The 17,583-nt window shown below is 50.0% G+C and overlaps 1 protein-coding gene across 1 annotated transcript; it reads right to left on the bottom strand.

Moving 5' to 3' along the window:
- Positions 1–12,014: 12,014 nt before the first annotated feature.
- LOC121989575 (UDP-glycosyltransferase CGT-like) lies at positions 12,015–13,694 on the bottom strand. The gene has a single exon (XM_042543700.1). It carries the CDS (start codon positions 13,614–13,616, stop codon positions 12,204–12,206), a length of 1,413 nt encoding a protein of 470 aa, XP_042399634.1. The 5' UTR covers positions 13,617–13,694; the 3' UTR covers positions 12,015–12,203.
- Positions 13,695–17,583: the final 3,889 nt, after the last annotated feature.

The raw sequence follows: 17,583 nt of genomic DNA, 5'->3' as shown, positions 1-17,583 counted from the left end.
CTAGAGTTGAGTTTCTGTTTTCTGCGCTTCAACACTGTACGAGGCTTCTCTGCCTGAAGGAATTTTTAGTGAGCTTAATCTTCCTTGGATTAACAACCATATCGGTTGTAACCAAGTAAATCCTTGTACCTCGCTTTTTCGTTATGCTTTTAATTTAGCGGCTTACTTTATATATACAAGTGTTTGCTTAAAGAGTTCGAGGAAGGGTTATTTTTTTTGTTTTGTTTTTGTAGGATATCCAACAACCCCCCTTCCAGCCGGTCGCAACGGTCCTACAATAATGGTTGGCCATGGTTCCACCAAGCACTGGCAGGCACGACGAACTGAGTGACACTCGATTGCTATCATGGGCACTCCGCCGAATAGGAGTTGCACGAAAGATGAGGAGGAAACATTGGTGGAGAGCTGCTGCTTTCTCTGTGTATATTTTGCCTGTGATTGCAGCCTCCTTATATAGGAACTTGAATCAACGGCAACGTTAATAGTCGATTAATAACCATTACTCACCGAGTAGTGAAACGTCGATCGTTCCATTCATTATCACTCAACCATTTTGATTCTGCATTAATCTCGAATTTAATGCATCCGTAACAAAGACGATGTCAATTCCGCTGCACTCAGGTTCATCGTCTATTTTTAGTAATTCAATTTTGTTGCACTGTAATTTTTTATAATACTAGATCTTGAGCATGTTATCTTTTATTTGAGTTCATATGGATTTAAAATTCATATTTAGAAAACAATTCATCAATTGATATTAAAGTCACATGTCGTTTGATCGATCTTATAATGATAAAGTTAGGATTTTTATCGATTTTCTATGCTTTATGTTAGATTTTGATCTAGTGGCGTAAACCAATGTTTAATCGTCAAAAAATAGATCAGAAAACCTAGGATTAGGCTTTAATCAAGTTTTTCATATTTTTTTCATAAAGAAAACAAAGAACAACAGTAATCGTTGGTATTTTTTGAGATAACCATATCGTTTGATCCGAAAATTGGATTTGCGTCGAGATCAGTCGACTGCTATGATTTAGCAATCCACTAATATGCCTATAAATTATGAACTAAATGTTTTGCAATTGATTTGGAAGTCGATTGAGTTATTATCAATCAATTGTCATTAAGTAGAAATCGACTGCTGATGTACACTCAGGCATAGAAGGTTTCATGACAAATCAGAACACTCGACTTATTACATCAATCAATTATAATACAATCGGAGTTACATAAGGTTTATGAATTGACTAGTGAGTTCAATCGCTTTTGTTGGAATTAAGAGTTTGATAACATCTAAACGAGTCAAGTTCAAACCGAGCTCACTTGAATTAAGAGTTTGATAATATCTAAACAAATTAATCTCAAGCCAAGTTTCAAACAAGCTCAAGCTCGTAAAAAATAAACCAAGCCAAATTTAAATAATTATTTTAAAACCTTAGTTCATTTTAAACTAGACTCGATTAAATTATCGATCCGGCGGTAAGAATGGGAGACCCACTTCCTGAAGGGTCTCAGCTTGAGGACCGATGAAGGGCTGACTAAGTGATTAATGGCCGCGCCGAGAGGCTTAGTAGGTCCGAGCGGAGCTAGAGATAACCCGTCCATGGGCTTGGGTTTCCGACGCCAAGGCAGGAGGATCGAAGGGCCGAGCGGGAGTCCACTCGGCTGGGACCAAAGGGCCGAGCGGGTTGTCCGTTTGGCCCAGATAAGGGCGAGGGTACAAAGGTGGCCGAGCGGCCTATGCGCTCGGCTCGGGATATGGGATATCAGCAGAAGCATGTCTGATGATTAGGTCGTACACAAGATCGCACGATGGAGGATCTTGCCGTCACATCATGGAAAGGTTGATACAGTAGCAGTATGGACGTCTTTCTGACGGATCCATATCTGGGCATGGCCCTTCTGACAGACCCATACTTGGGCATGGTCAAATGCGGTGGTTACTTTGATTGGCGCGCCCAGGCTTCTTCGAGGGGTCTATATAAGGTCTCCATTTCTTCACCGGAAACCTCTTCTCGGCTTGGCACTAATGACTTGTGATTGCAGGAGCGGAACACTTTCATCGCAGGCGAAGACCCACGTCATGGTATTACCCGGTGTCCGTCGACTCTGGTTCAGGGCAGGATCAAATTGGCGCCGTCTGTGGGAACCTCAACCTGAACCAAGAAGCAATGGATAGAGGACACCGGACGATCAACGACCGTGGCGCTGAAGAACTCGACGCTCTGGTCGAGATGAGGGCCGCCAAACTTGTGGAGCAAAAACAGAAAGCCGCGGCCGAGCGGCCGGAGCAACAAGCAACATCTGCATCGGGTGGCCGAGCGGAAGCACCTCAGGCCACCGTCGCATTCCACCGGGCCTTATTTCGCACCCCTGAAGCCGTACCAGCTCGGAGAGATAGAGGCTCTTCTTCAGACGAAATGCCAAGGCGGGATGACAGAAAAGGGAAAGCTCCCCGGGCGGACACATCTCCCGAGCGGATCAATCGCCAATTCTCGGAGGCTATTCTACGAGACCCCCTACCCAAGCATTACGTACCTCCGACGATCGGCGAGTATAATGGAACAACAGACCCGGATGATCATCTGGGTAAGTTTGATAACACAGCTACACTCCATCAATATACAGATGGAGTAAAGTGCCGCGTCTTCCTTACAACCCTCTCGGGATCGGCTCAACGGTGGTTTCGGAGGTTGCCGGACGGATCCATCACTAGCTTCAAGGACTTCCGAACGGCCTTCCTCCACCATTTCGCTAGCAGTCGGCGGTATCAGAAGACAAGTGTCAGCTTGTTCGCCATCAAGCAAGAGCCGAGAGAATCGCTTCGAGCTTACATTCAGCGGTTCAACCAAGTGGCGATGGATATCCCAGCGGCCACATCGGAGGCGATGATGAATGCCTTCACGCAAGGCCTTGTAGATGGGGACTTCTTCCGGTCGCTCATCCGAAGCCGCCCGAGATTATGATCACATGCTTGAAGGGCCAACGAATACATAAATGTGGAAGAAGCGCAAGCCGCTCGGAAAAAGGAAATGGGCTCCTCCTGCCGAGCGGAGACACTTGCCACTCATGACCACCAAGAGGACCGAGGGCCGAAGCAATCCGATCCCCACGCCCGGTCGCACGTACAAGAAGTGGCTGGGCCAAGCCAAAGAAGAGGTGGACCCCTATGTTCTGCTCCTTCCATCGGAGGATACGCATAACACGAGGATTGTCGAAGTCTTCCTTCGTGGCCAATCCCGTTCCGAAACGACCGTCGCCTCCCATCGACAGGAGACAAAGGACCCATGAAGCCGACCGGACCCGCACCGAAAGGCGACATCAACAGACACCCGATCGGCACCGATCTCCAAGACAGGAGAATCGCCGGGCGGCCAGAGAACGGTCATGACCGTCCACTCGATACTTCCCGGGGCGAGATCAACGTCATTGCTGGCGGGCCAACCGGAGGAGACTCCAACCGGGCCAGAAAGGCGGGCGTTCGGCAGCTACAGATCCACACAGTCGGCTGTAGTCAAGAGCGGGCAAGTGGACCGGAAATCACTTTCGGCCCCGGAGACTTGGAAGGAGTAGAAGTGCCCCACGACGACGCTCTGCTCATTAAAGCGGTAATAGCAAATTATACTATTCACCGCCTATTTGTTGACACAGGGAGCTCGGTCAACATCATATTCAAGAAGGCGTTCGATCAGCTGCAAATTGATCGTGCCGAGCTGCTGCCCATGACGACCCCGCTCTACGGGTTTACTGGCAACGAAGTTCAGCCGGTCGGACAAATTCGGCTAGCTACCTCACTGGGAGAGGAGCCGCTCAGGAGGACCAGGACAATAAACTTCGTGGTGGTCGACTCTCCTTCGTCCTACAACGTCATTTTGGGACGACCGGCGCTTAGCGAATTCCGAGCCGTCGTCTCAACCTTCCACCAGAAGATGAAGTTCCCCGTCGAAGACAAAGTGGGAGAAGTACGGGGGGATCAGTTAGCAGCTCGGCGATGCTATATCGAGATGGTCCGAGCAGAATCCAACTCTGCTCGGAAGGCGCCTCGAATCGAGGTAAATGCCATCACCGAGAAACCTCCTGCTTTAATTTATGATGAAAAGGAGGAGGTTCAGATCCATCCGAACCGATCGGAGGCCACAACTTTTATCGCCTCCGATCTGGAGAAGGATCAGAAGGAGGAGCTGATCCAGTGCCTCCAACGAAATCATGATGTCTTCGTCTGGTCGACACATGAGTTGCCCGGGGTTTCGCCAAGCCTGGCGCAGCATGAATTGCATGTCCGACCGGACGCTCGGCCAGTGAAGCAGAGGAAAAGGGATTTCAGTGCCGAGCAGAACGCCATCATCCGGGCGGAAGTAGAGAAACTTCTGGAGGCCGGCCACATACGAGAAGTGCAGTTCCCTAGCTGGCTGGCCAACGTGGTATTGGTCTCCAAGCCGGGCGGCAAGTGGAGAGTCTGCATCGACTTTCGGGACTTAAACAAAGCATGCCCCAAAGATTTTTATCCCTTGCCCCGGATAGATCAGCTGGTGGACTCTACGGCCGGTTGTGAATTGATTTGCATGCTCGACGCATACCAAGGCTATCATCAGGTGCCGCTCGCCCGTGAAGATCAAGAAAAGGTTAGCTTTGTGACTTCCGACGGCACGTATTGTTACAATGTGATGCCGTTCGGACTGAAGAATGCTGGGGCCACCTATCAACGCTTGATGAACAAAGTGTTCAGGGAGCAGATCGGGCGGAATCTGGAAGTCTATGTGGACGACATTCTCATTAAGCCTGTCCGAGCGGCCGATCTTTTCAAGGACATAGAAGAAACCTTCCGAACGCTACGCAAATATGGAGTCAAGCTAAATCCCCAGAAGTGCTTGTTCGGAGCAAAAGGAGGGCGTTTCTTGGGGTACATAGTGACCGAACGGGGAATCGAAGCAAATCCTAGCAAGGTGAGAGCTCTGCAAGACATGCCGCCCCCAAGAAATACAAGAGAAGTGCAGAGGTTGACCGGTCGGATAACTGCCTTGTCCAGATTCATCTCCAAAACCGCCGACCGGAGCCTTCCATTCTTCAAGATCCTGCGCAAGGCTACTAAGTTCCAGTGGGACGAAAAATGTGACCGAGCGTTCGGAGAATTGAAGACGTATCTTAATTCTCTGCCAGTGTTAGCCAAGCCGATCGGGGGTGAGTCACTTTATATTTATTTGTCATCGACTGAGCATGCTGTAGGCTCAGCACTTGTGAGAGCAAGCGGCGAAGAGCAGCCGGTGTATTTTCTAAGCCACATTTTAAAGGATGCTGAATCTCGTTACACCGGGCTCGAGAAGTTGGCCTTTGCTCGGCGCCTTCGACCGTATTTCTTGGCTCACACCATCATTGTCCGGACGAACAGTCCACTCGGAAGAGTACTGTTGAATCCCGAAGCGTCCGGACGGCTCATCAAGTGGACGACAGAATTAAGTGAATTTGACCCCGCTCGGCGATCAAAGCTCAATCCTTGGCTGATTTTGTGACCGAAGTGCAAAGGCCAGAGTCGGAAGCTATGTGGAGAATATATGTGGACGGGTCCTCCACTCGGCTCGGAAGTGGGATCGGAATATTGCTGCTCTCACCTCAAGAAGAGAAGATGCACCTATCCGTCCGGCTGGATTACAAAGCTACCAACAACGAAGCAGAATATGAGGCCCTCATAGCCGGATTGCAGGTAGCCCGGCATGTGGGTGCCGGTCGGGTGACTCTCTATTCGGATTCACAGTTGGCCGCTCAACAACTTTCTGGCACCTTTGAAATCAATAGTGTTCGGCTTAAACTCTACGTTGAGGCCTTTGAGAAGCTCAAAGCTACTTTCCGAGAGGTTCTTATACAGAAGATCCCTCGAACGGAGAACCAGGCAGCAGACGAGTTAGCCAAACTCGCGAGTTCAATAACACCAGTTGTCATTCAGCAACCAATTGAAAAAGTACTGCTGGTGGCGCACGTCGATCGGATGCAAGGCCTCACGTTTCCAAGCGACTGGAGGACACCTATTATAGAATTTCTCCGTTCGGGCACCACACCCTCCGATGAATATGCAGCCCGGCTCCTCAGAAGAAGAGCCGGTCGGTTTACACTCATCGGAGATCAGCTTTACAAGAAAGCTTTCTCGCGCCCGTTGCTGAAATGTGTAAGCTTGGAGGACTCAGCTTACATCCTCCAAGAAGTACATCAAGGATCATGCGGGGGTCATCCGGGCGGGCGCTCATTGGCCAAGAAGATCCTCTTGGCCGGATACTTTTGGCCAACTTTACAAACAGATGCCGCTCGGACAGTATCTACCTGCCTTTCATGCCAGAAGTATCACAACTTCTCCCACCGACCGGCCGAAGAAATGAAGGCGTCAAGCGTTTCATGCCCGTTCGACCAATGGGGAATGGATATTGTCGGTCCATTTCCGATGGCGGCCGGGCAGAGGAAATTCTTACTAGTGGCGGTAGACTATTTCTCCAAGTGGGTGGAGGCCGAGCCGCTAGCAAAGATCACTGAACAAATGGTTAAAAAATTCATCTGGCAACACATCATTTGTCGGTTCGGCATCCCTCACCGACTAGTGTCCGACAACGGGCGGCAGTTCACAGGGAAGATGTTAGAGGATTGGTGCAAGAGCTACGGCATTGAGCAACATTTCACGTCTGTGGCCTATCCTCAGAGCAACGGTCAAGCTGAAGTGGCCAACCGGGAAATTCTCCGTATTCTGCGCGCTCGGCTCGACCATTTGGGAGGAAGTTGGCCGGATGAAGTGCCGAACATCTTGTGGGCCATCCGAACAACGCCAAAAGAAGGGACAGGAGTCACACCGTTCCATTTGGTATATGGTGGCGAGGCCGTCATTCCGGTTGAAGTCGGCGTGGAGTCCGCCCGGATCCAGAGCTACGATGAGGACAACGCCGAACGGAGAAACATGGAGCTGGATTTGGTAGAAGAGGAGAGGGCAAAGGCGTCCATTCGGCTGATGGCGTACCGACAACGAATGAAGCAAAACTATAACCGGCGCGTCATTCCCCGATCATTCCAGATCGGCGACCTTGTCTGGAAGAAAGTCAAGCCGGTCAGCGACGTCGGCAAGCTTGAAGCTCCATGGGCAGGTCCCTTCAGAATCATCGAAAAGCTCCGCTCGGGCGCGTATTATCTGGAGGATGAGGAAGGTCGACAGATAGATAGGCCGTGGAGCGCGAACCACCTCCAGCCTTACCGGGCAGGGTGAAAGGTGTGCCTATGTAAATCATCTTGTGTACTTTTTTTCGACTGAATACTTGAAATGCAGAAACGAAAAATCAAGAGAACAAATAAGACATCGCCAACAAAAGAACGAAGGCCCCGAGCCGCTCGGCCGGAGGTAAATGGGTCGGGCCAAGCGCTCTAAAATTGAAGGCCCCGTACCATTCGGACGGAGGTATATTATCCTAGCCCAGATGCTCGACGAAGCAGACCCTGAGCCATTCGGCCAAGAGTACGTTATCCGAGCTGGGTGAAAGGAACCAAAAGTGATAAAAAGGAGGGCAAAAAGCTTCGCCGAACGGAAGCGTCAAAATTAGCCAGAGTCGTCTAGCCCAGACGTTAAACCGTAGAGCCGCGCCGACCGGCTATAAAAACCGAGCGGAAAACCGACGAGCACCGTCGTTAAAAATCGAGAGCCGCGCCGATCGGCTATAAACATCCGCGCCGACGAGCACCGTCGTTAAAAATCGAGAGCCGCGCCGATCGGCTATAAACATCCGCGCCGACGAGCACCGTCGTTAAAAATCGAGAGCCGCGCCGATCGGCTATAAACATCCGCGCCGACGAGCACCGTCGTTAAAAATCGAGAGCCGCGCCGATCGGCTATAAACATCCGCGCCGACGAGCACCGTCGTTAAAAATCGAGAGCCGCGCCGATCGGCTATAAATATACCGAGCGGAAGAACGAATATCAGAGTAAGAAACCGCGGAAGCTACAAATATTAAAACATTCAGGCCCGATTGGGGGTTGGTCCTTCGATACTCGGCGTTTGTTGACTTCACGCAAGCAGGATACGTGCAGAGCGAGTAGGTCTTCTCGCTCAGACTTTATGCAATGAGCCAAGCCGATCGGACGCGTGAGGGAGAAAGCTTAAGAGCACGACTGGCAGAAATTTTACAAGCATCAATGTTAAGCAAACAGAAGAATATTATGGACAATAAGTAGGAAGACAGGAAAAGGGGCATCGTTTCATTAGAAGAAAAATTATGCCGAACGGCACGTACAAAAATTTTACATCCGCCGAGCGGATGAAGTACAGAAAGTGCTTGAAATAACCCGCATCACTCCGGATCCTCAAAATTAAAAAAGGTGTCCGGGATGTCGTCAATTATGGCCGCCAGTTCGGGAGGGGGAATGCTCAGGTCAGCAGGAAGATGCCCCCCCTTCTTGAAGTACGCCGTGGTGACCTTGACCGCCTCGAGGAAGGTTGAGGAGACGTTGCCACCAAACTTTTCGCCAAACCGCTCCGAGCGGATGTATTCCTGGCGTGCTGCTGCTAGCCGACTTGGCTCGCCCTCCTTATATTTTTTGAGTACCGCTCGGGAAGCGGTTAAGGTATCTTGGACTGCCTTCAAGTCCATCTCAGCTTTTGTGCGTTCGGCCGAACGGATCTCCCGCTCGGCATCCAGCTCGGCCCCTAGCTTCTTAGACTGCTGATCTAGGGCCCGGACTTCGACTTTCATTTTATCTAGATCAGCAATTGCCCGCCTCTTCCGACCATTGGCGCGCTTCACGTCCCCGTCCCGCTTCTTCACCAAGTCTTCGAGTCGGGCCACCTCTGCAGCCAGATCGACAGCCTTCTTCTGTTCGGCCTCAAGAGCTTGTTTCTCCCGCTCGGCCGTGGGACCTCCCGACACTTGGAGTTTTTCTAGGAGATCCTCCAACTCGGCTAGCCGATGGCTCGTGGCGATTTGCTCAGCCCAGCGCTGTAAGGGAAATAATAATGTCAGGAATCAAACAATAGCATGACACGGGAATGAAGATAGGTTTACCTGAGTGGCCTGCTGCATATTGTTATCGCCGAGCTGCTTGGGCGTCATAAGGGCCACCTGAATTTGGGCGTCCTCGAAGAGCTTGGTGAGCGGACCAGTCAGGGTTATTTCGTGAACGGGGCTCGATGGTCGATCGGCAGACAGTAAATATTCCTCTGACGGGAATCGGAGGGTAGTCTTGATGGTAGGGTGGCCGGACGGCGCTTCTTCAGTCGCGGCCGCCTGATGCGAGGACTCCCCTATGGTGGAAGTTTCGCCCAACCGACGTAAGCGGCGGCGAGTTCGGGGAGGAGAGCCGGAGGGCTGTGCGATAGGCGAGGCCACAGGGGTCCCGATCTGCGGGGGCGTGCGGTCAGGCGAAGTTACGCTGATCGGCGCCTGTGGTTCCCCCTCTTGGGTCGGCGGAAGGCTGGGGTCTCTTCGACGTTTCCGCCGAACCTCCAATGGTGGATCTCCAACCTGGGGAACGCCCAGCTCGGAAACAGGATCCGCCTCAACCTCCGTTGAAGCGGATGGGGCAGTTTCTGTTTCAGGGGCGGACTGCGCCCCCCTCTCCTGCATCCGCCGAGCGGCTGGGGATGAGTCCCCGCTCGGTGAGCTCTTTTTTCGTAGCCGCTTCAATCTCCACGGACTTCAATTTCAGGTTAGCGGTAGCCTTGGAACGCCACATGACTTCAGCTGCAGTAAACGAAATTAAAATCAATTAGACAAAAAAGACTAAGAGAGTAAAGAATCCTTACTCATGCGGAAGGGGAGATTTGCCCGAACGGGAGACAATCCGAAAATATACAACACCCCCTTGAGCAGCAACTGGTCGATCTTGTATCGCTGACCAGACAACCAGTTCGCCGCGTGAAGATAGGCTGGATTGCTTCTGAACTTGCCGAGCTCCGGCTGAGTCGGCACCGCGGTCTGCCATTTGGTTCGGAATGCTGGCCGCTCGGGAAGTCGAATATAGAAGAAAAACTCCTTCCAGTGTTTGTTGGAGGTCGGCATATTATCAAAAAATTTAAAGCCTATTCTACTTTGGAAGATAAAAGTGCCCGGCTCGGATTGTTTGGGGTAGAAGAAGAAGTGGAATATTTTGGGGTCAAGAGGGATACTGTGCAGCTTAAAGAGGACGACCACCCCGCTCAGCAGCCTAAAGGAGTTCGGCACAAGTTGGCCGAGCGGGATGCGAAAATAGTTACAAACCTCTAAAATAAAAGGATGGGTAGGAAATCTAAGGTCACCCTGGAATTGGTCTAAAAAGAAACAGATTGTGCCGATCGGCGGGTCATGTGGTCGGTCAGTCGGGTCGGCTATAACTATTTCATGGTTATCGGGAATCCCATACGTCCGAACTAGGCGTCGAGCACCCTCCTCATCAAACCGACTCTCCATGGTCACATACCAGGGACCGTGAACGCTGGTGGCGGGTTCAGAGGAACTTGCCATCTCGGAGAGGCAAGAGGATAGCAAGAAATCGAAAGAAGGGGAGCGAAAGAGGCGAAATGAGCAGGGAAAACCTAGTAAGTGAAGGAAGAAGACTCACTGAGGAGGAAACGGGCGGAAAAGATCACCGGGGAAAAGGTAGCAGCCGGAAAGTGGGACTGGATCGCCGAAGGCTACAGCGGCAGAGGAGGCAGAAGGAGGAAGCACGAGCGAGCGTGCGGCAGAGGAGGAGAACTGAGACTTTATACAGCCGGGGCCCGTCGGCCTCCGCCGTCCGATCCAGGTCACGAAGGACAAGGACGCCATCGGGCCGTCCATTTTAAACGAGGGCGTCCCATCGTGAGTGACGTCGCCGCCACACAATGGTCGACAAGTGGCGCTCTGTCGCCAAGCACAATTAATGCGCCCATACCGCGCATGCTTCGACTTAATGGAGAGGATTTGTGTGATTTTCAAGAAGATCTAGACAAGCAAATATCCACATTAAGCGACAAGGCAACCGAAATGAAGAGCCGAACGGCTGAATTTGGCAGAAGGGCCGAACGGCCCCAAGAATATTATGAGCCATGGAAAGGCGGCGACCGCCCGCTCGGGCACGTATAGTCCAGTCAGTCGGACTCACTGCCTCCTTCGACTAGACTTGAAGGGAAGGCAAGTGATCCGGCGGTAAGAATGGGGGACCCACTTCCTGAAGGGTCTCAGCTTGAGGACCGATGAAGGGCTGACTAAGTGATTAATGGCCGCGCCGAGAGGCTTAGTAGGTCCGAGCGGAGCTAGAGATAACCCGTCCATGGGCTTGGGTTTCCGACGCCAAGGCAGGAGGATCGAAGGGCCGAGCGGGAGTCCGCTCGGCTGGGACCAAAGGGCCGAGCGGGTTGTCCGTTTGGCCCAGATAAGGGCGAGGGTACAAAGGTGGCCGAGCGGCCTATGCGCTCGGCTCGGGATATGGGATATCAGCAGAAGCATGTCTGATGATTAGGTCGTACACAAGATCGCACGATGGAGGATCTTGTCGTCACATCATGGAAAGGTTGATACAGTAGCAGTATGGCCTCATGGACGTCTTTCTGACGGATCCATATCTGGGCATGGCCCTTCTGACAGACCCATACTTGGGCATGGTCAAATGCAGGTGGTTACTTTGATTGGCGCGCCCAGGCTTCTTCGAGGGGTCTATATAAGGTCTCCATTTCTTCACCGGAGGTATGCAAATCTTCATCTTGAGGCCACCTATTCGTTATTCCTCGCCTGACTTGAGCGTCGGAGGGCCGTCGCCGGGACACCCCCCCGGCTCGGTTTTACTGCAGGTTCGCCGGAGCGCTCGAGGATCTAGCAGGGAGCGCCACGTGCCCAGTGTCCGTTGACTCCTGATTCAGACAGGATCACTTATCAAACAAGTTTAAACACTCCAAAACTCAAACTCATCTTCCCATTGATCAACCCAGGATCCTCAGCCTGTAGTGGAAAATAATCCAAGCTCCAACCGCAGTAGCTCAAGAAGCCTCCCACCGTCCGGTGCCGCAGTGATAGCAATAATTAAATTGAAGAACGAACAAAAATAAATTTAAGTAGTGGAAAATAATCCCACTTTTTATTGATGATATGCGGAAAACCTAACATAACATGCCCAATGAAAACAGATGCTAAAATAACTTCAACATAACGATCTATTCTACCGTACCGTCGTTGTTGACTTATTTAATTAATACAAGCACTCTCAGTCTCTTCTCGTGGATCGCGTGACACAATCAAAGCGTTAAGCTCTCGATGAAGTGCGTTAGCACTTGGTAGGAGGTTCCTCCGACGTCTGCCGCCGCGGCTGCCATCGTCGTGGCCGACGCCCTCAGCCCCTCCACGGCCATCAGATCCTTCAACCGCTCGCTGATCTCTTCCCCCTTTACTAGCTTCTTTTCTGCCTCCTCTTCTGCCTGCCAGCTCCACCCTTCCACCCAAATCCCCAATCCGCCCCGCGCCAACGCCTCTGCGCTCACCCTCTGGTCGCCGCCCATCGGCCACCCCAGGATCCTCACTCCGTACAGTGCCGCCTCAACCACTGAGTTCCAGCCGCAGTGGCTCAAGAAGCCTCCCACCGCCCGGTGCCGCAGGATCTCCGCCTGCTCTACCCAATCCTTCACCACCATCCCCCTGTCCTTGATCTTAGCCAGGTATTCCTCCCCCAGTAGCTCCTCCAATCCCACCTCCACTTCCGCCCGATCCACCACCTTGCTCTTCACCACCCACAGGAATCTCAACCCGCTCCTCTCCAACCCGATCCCTAACTCCCTTATTTGCTCCGCCTGCATCCCCGTCCGGTTCCCAAAGCCCACGTACACCACCGATCTGTCCGGCTGCCGATCCAGCCAAGCGAACGGCGCCGAGACGGACTCCCCTTCCACGCTCATCGCCGGTACCGGTAGGAGCGGCCCGATCGCCAACACCGGGGGCATATCGGGGGTCACTTTCCCCTCATTGAGCGCCGCGAGCGCTTCGGGCTCCCACGCATGCAAGGTGTTCACTAAAATGCCGTTGGCTTTGGGGAGCGCTTGCCCGTTCTCGAGGAATTGCTTCGCGAAGAGCTGGTTTTGGTCGTGCAGCACCACGGGGACGCTGGATTTCGGCACCGTCCACACCCCGGGGATATCGATGTCGCCGACGCCGGAAGTGTTCTTCGTGGCGAGGTAGGTGGGAAAGTAAGCGCAGAGCGCGAGCATCGCGGCGCAGGAAATGAATAGGATGTAGCTGGGGATTCCCATTTCCGCGACCGCGGGGAGGTAGGAGGACGCCACCGAGATGTCGACGATTGCGGCGGAAACTGGCGGCGAGGCGTCGGCGAGAACGCGCGGGAGCAGGTGGGCCGAACGGCGGATGGATTCGAAGCGGAGGAAGAAGGGGTCGGCGCAGTTGAGCTCGGATGGGTCGAGCAGTGGGACGTGGATGTCGAGGCGGCGGACGCCGGGGAACGCGGCGAAGAAAGCGTCGACGTGGCGTTCCTCCGCGGCGGAGACCGTGGGATGGGTGGTCAAGAGGGAGACGCGGCAGTCGCGGGCGGAGAGCTGGGCCGCGAGGCGCAGGAAGGGGTTGAGGTGACCCATCCCGGAGCTTGCGAGGAAGACGATATGGGGAGTTCGCCGATAGTCGGCGTACGGCTGCGGCTCGGTCATCGTTGTATGATCGGCGATCGCGAGCTTGTTTGGTGGAAGGACTTCGACAACAATAGCATGCACTATAAAACAATGCTCTTGGACGAGCGAATTAAAGCTTCCTGATGGTCACAAAGGAGATCTAACGGCATTGGTGAGTCGAAGAAACTCTCGGGTACAGTAGGTTGTTGTACCTAACTACCGGTACGTATTCATTGCCATTTTCTTGTATTTAGATCCGGAATCCAATGGTGTTGGATTTCACCTAAAATATAATATTACTTTCAGAAAATCTTGTTTTTCTTTTATAATAGATATCCTCCGTACTAATCTTCAAGTTAGATGATCTTAAAGGGCTTCCATGAACGTATCACAGAAGATTTTTTTAGCTTAAGAATATTGGCTGTCTTATATACGACTTCCCTGAGCACTTCCTAGTTGATATTTATTTTTTACAAAATTAGATTGATCATTTTAAAATTAATTTGAATACTCGATACAAGTAAAAAAAACAATTATTGAACCTGTGCCGAGGCCACATGGGTTTGAAATGACACACCTCGCCGAGTAAATTAAACTCGATAAAATATTATCCACATTACTTTTACTCAGCGTCTCGGTGATCGTTGGATTAGATCGCGAGCTAGTTTTCTGGGTTCAACGACAATGGCACATGGGCTGGCACTGTAAAACTTTGCGGTGGGGCGAGCGAAAGCTTCCGGATGGTAACAAAAGATATCTAATGGTGAAGGTGAGTTAAAGCTTCCGGGTAGTTGTAAATAACTACGCGTACGTATTCATTGCCATTTCCTTGTTCAAGGCCCGCAGCTTTTCAGTGACCATGGACAAGAAGTTGATCGAACGATTATAACATCCTGAGAAACCTAACTCAGGATTAGGCTGCCATCAATTCAGAGTTTGATGATTAATTGGGTTTAGTTGCAGTCTTGCAGATATCATGACGAAAGGTCCATTTCTCACGCATGTAAAACCAACCAAGCCATGCACATGTTCTACAAAGATCTTCAAGTTCGCCTTCAGACAGAAAGAGGTAGTTGCTCGAAGCCCCATGTGTCAAACTGTAGACTAAAAGACCATCATTTTCCATAGGTAGGAATTTAAATACAAAAGATCGAATCAGAAGAATATAACACATCAAGCAAAGAAAGCTTTGGAGCCATAGGTGTCTGGTTGTTGGTAATGCACTTGTGCTAACATGTTTTAGCATTACATTACGCATGAAAGGGTGGACCTATCGAGGCTTCTATTCATGTCTGTATCATTATAATGCACAAGAAATATGCATTCTCAAAGAAAAGTGTTGGTAATGCACTTGTGACTATTGTTGATCGGATAATAAACTCAAATCTCATGAATTCCTACTCGATATATATTTTTTAAAAAGATCACTTGAGTTGAAAATAAAGGGAAAAAATATTATTATTAGACTTAGTACCAATTATGAGATGATGGTAAAAGATTTCCTTTTGTATCATATTTCATTAATTAATAAAGGTAATGATATAGGTTATGATAGTTGGCCTGGTGAGTGAAGGAGACGTCTAGGTTAAGAAAGATAAGAAAGACATATAGCCGGTCGAATAAAGACCGAGTGAGTACCTATGTACTCATATATGCTCAGTCGGGCAAAGCTCGCCCGAGAATAAAGACATTTAGTCTTATGTATAATTATCAACATAGTATCGGCCCACCGCAGGCTGAGCAAGCACCCACGTGCTCATATATGCTTAGCAGGGCAAAGCCCGCCCGAATAAAAAAAGCATTTAATATTATGTATAATTCTCAGCATAGTATTGGCCAACCGCAGGCCGAGCGAGCACCCACGTGCTCATATATGCTCGGTCAGGCAAAGTCAGCCCGAGCGTATATGTATTTTGCTTTATATGTGATTCTTAGTATATTACTGGCCGATTGCAAGCCGAGCGAGCACCCATGTGCTCATATATGCTCGGCCGAACTGTTGGGTTTTTCGGGCCGCGAAAACTGCTTTTCGCGTCGCGGAAACCGCTTTTCGCGTCGCGAAAACCCTGAATCACCCAAGGTCAACGGATCCGTGCAAGGAAAACCGAACGATAAATACGAGTACGAGTTTGAAAAACCCTTTTGGATCTACTCCTAGATCTACATGTTAAGAACTTTACCCTTGTTGCGTGCCTTTCGCGTTCCCGCTCGTCCAAGGAGTTGTCGGATCTCTAGACCGTCAAGCGTCGGTCCTCTAGAAGTATCCACACGGACAGTAGGTGGAGAAAACCTTACGCAAAGGTGTGCTAGCACCTTGGTAAGATTCGGCCAAGGCAAGGAGGAGAGGGAGAGGAAGAGCTTCAAGAGGAGGAAGAAGAAGATACACCACTTGAATGAAAATTGAAATCACAATCAAACACAAAGTGGCCGGCCAAGCTCAATGGTGAAAAACTCCCAAATTAATTGCATTAATTGCAATTAATATGAAACCATTAAAGAGAATGGCTTTGTAACTTCCATGAGGTGGCACCCATGATGATGTGGAGTATCATCATTGGTCCACCTAATGCCAACTCACCAATGAGGTGGCAAAAGGTCAAGTCAAAATTAACCTTTGGTCTTCCTTCTTAAGTCAAGTCAAACTTGACCCAATCTCTTCCATGGTTGATCTAATCTAACCATTTGATTCAAGCCAACTTAATATAATGAATCTAATTCATTTAATTAAATTGATTCAATGAGTCAAAATCTAAATTAGACTCATTGAACACATGAATCAACTTGAGTCGAACTCAAGTTAGCCCAATTAGGATTACTCTTAATCCAATTTGATTCATCAAATGAATCTAATGCTCTTGGTTCATCATATGAACCTAATCTCCATCTAATTGTCCTAAGTGTGTGACCCTATAGGTTCTTGTAACGTTGGCAATGCCCTAAACCCATTTAGGAGCATAAGTAATGAGCGGTATCTAGCAACACATCATTACTACCCAAGTTACAAGAATGTCGAGATCCGACATCATCTTGTGACTACTAATTGTGACTCCTCACAATATGTGACATTGTCCTTTTATCCTAGACATCTAGATTGATCAATATGAGGCATAGACCGTGTCATCCTCTAATCAATCTAAATCTTGAACTCCAAGTAGACTCACTCGATCAAATGAGTTCAACATCTAATGTTGACTCATTTGGGCATGGCCATGCACTTAGTGGTCCCACTCTATCAAGAATACCGATGTCGCTCCCGTCATATGGGAGGGATAGATCCCATCTACATCACTCATATCCCTCTACATAATTCGTTATATATCCAGTAATCGCCTTTATAGTCCACCCAGTTACGGGTGACGTTTGACGAAACCAAAGTACATAACTCCTTATATAGGGATCCATGGTGACTTCAGATCCAAGAACTAATAGTCATACTAATAGCCACATGAGAAAGTATATGACACTCATATAACGATCCATGATACTTTTGTTAGGATCGATGGTCGCGGCTAGAGAGGGGGGGTGTGAATAGCCGCCCCAAATCGTTCGTTTCTTTCTACTAATCAAGTTAGCGCAGCGGAAATAAAACGAATAGAAACGAAAGCGGAGAATAGCAAATCTCAAACTCGTCGATGTAACGAGGTTCGGAGATGAAACTCCTACTCCTCGGCGTGTCTGTAAGGTGGACGAAGCCTATCAATCCGTCGGTGGATGAGTCCCCGGAAAACCGGCTAATAAATACTCCTTGTGGGTGGAGAAACCTCGCCACAATAGCTTGCAACAGCAATATGGAAATACAAAGAAGAGCAAGAACAAAATACACAATGAATGTACGAATACTCGCTTGCCTTCTCGTCGACTGAAGTCCCGGATGAAGCACCAACTTCACGGACGAATGCCAACAAGCAACTCAGTCGAAGAAGCTCACACGAAGCTTCGGAGCTCAGCAAAGCTCAATCACAGTCAGGAGTAGGAAGAAGAAGAGAAGCTAGAGAGACCACTGTAG

Source organism: Zingiber officinale, chromosome 6B (genome assembly GCF_018446385.1).
Source record: "Zingiber officinale cultivar Zhangliang chromosome 6B, Zo_v1.1, whole genome shotgun sequence".
Taxonomy (NCBI): Eukaryota; Viridiplantae; Streptophyta; class Magnoliopsida; order Zingiberales; family Zingiberaceae; genus Zingiber; species Zingiber officinale.
The sequence above is the reverse complement of the archived record's forward strand: the minus strand, read 5'-3'. Positions and strand labels throughout refer to the sequence as shown.

Bases quoted from the DNA above. Each gene is read 5' to 3' on its own strand.
- LOC121989575 (XM_042543700.1), bottom strand. From the start codon at position 13,616: ATGACCGAGCCGCAGCCGTACGCCGACTATCGGCGAACTCCCCATATC.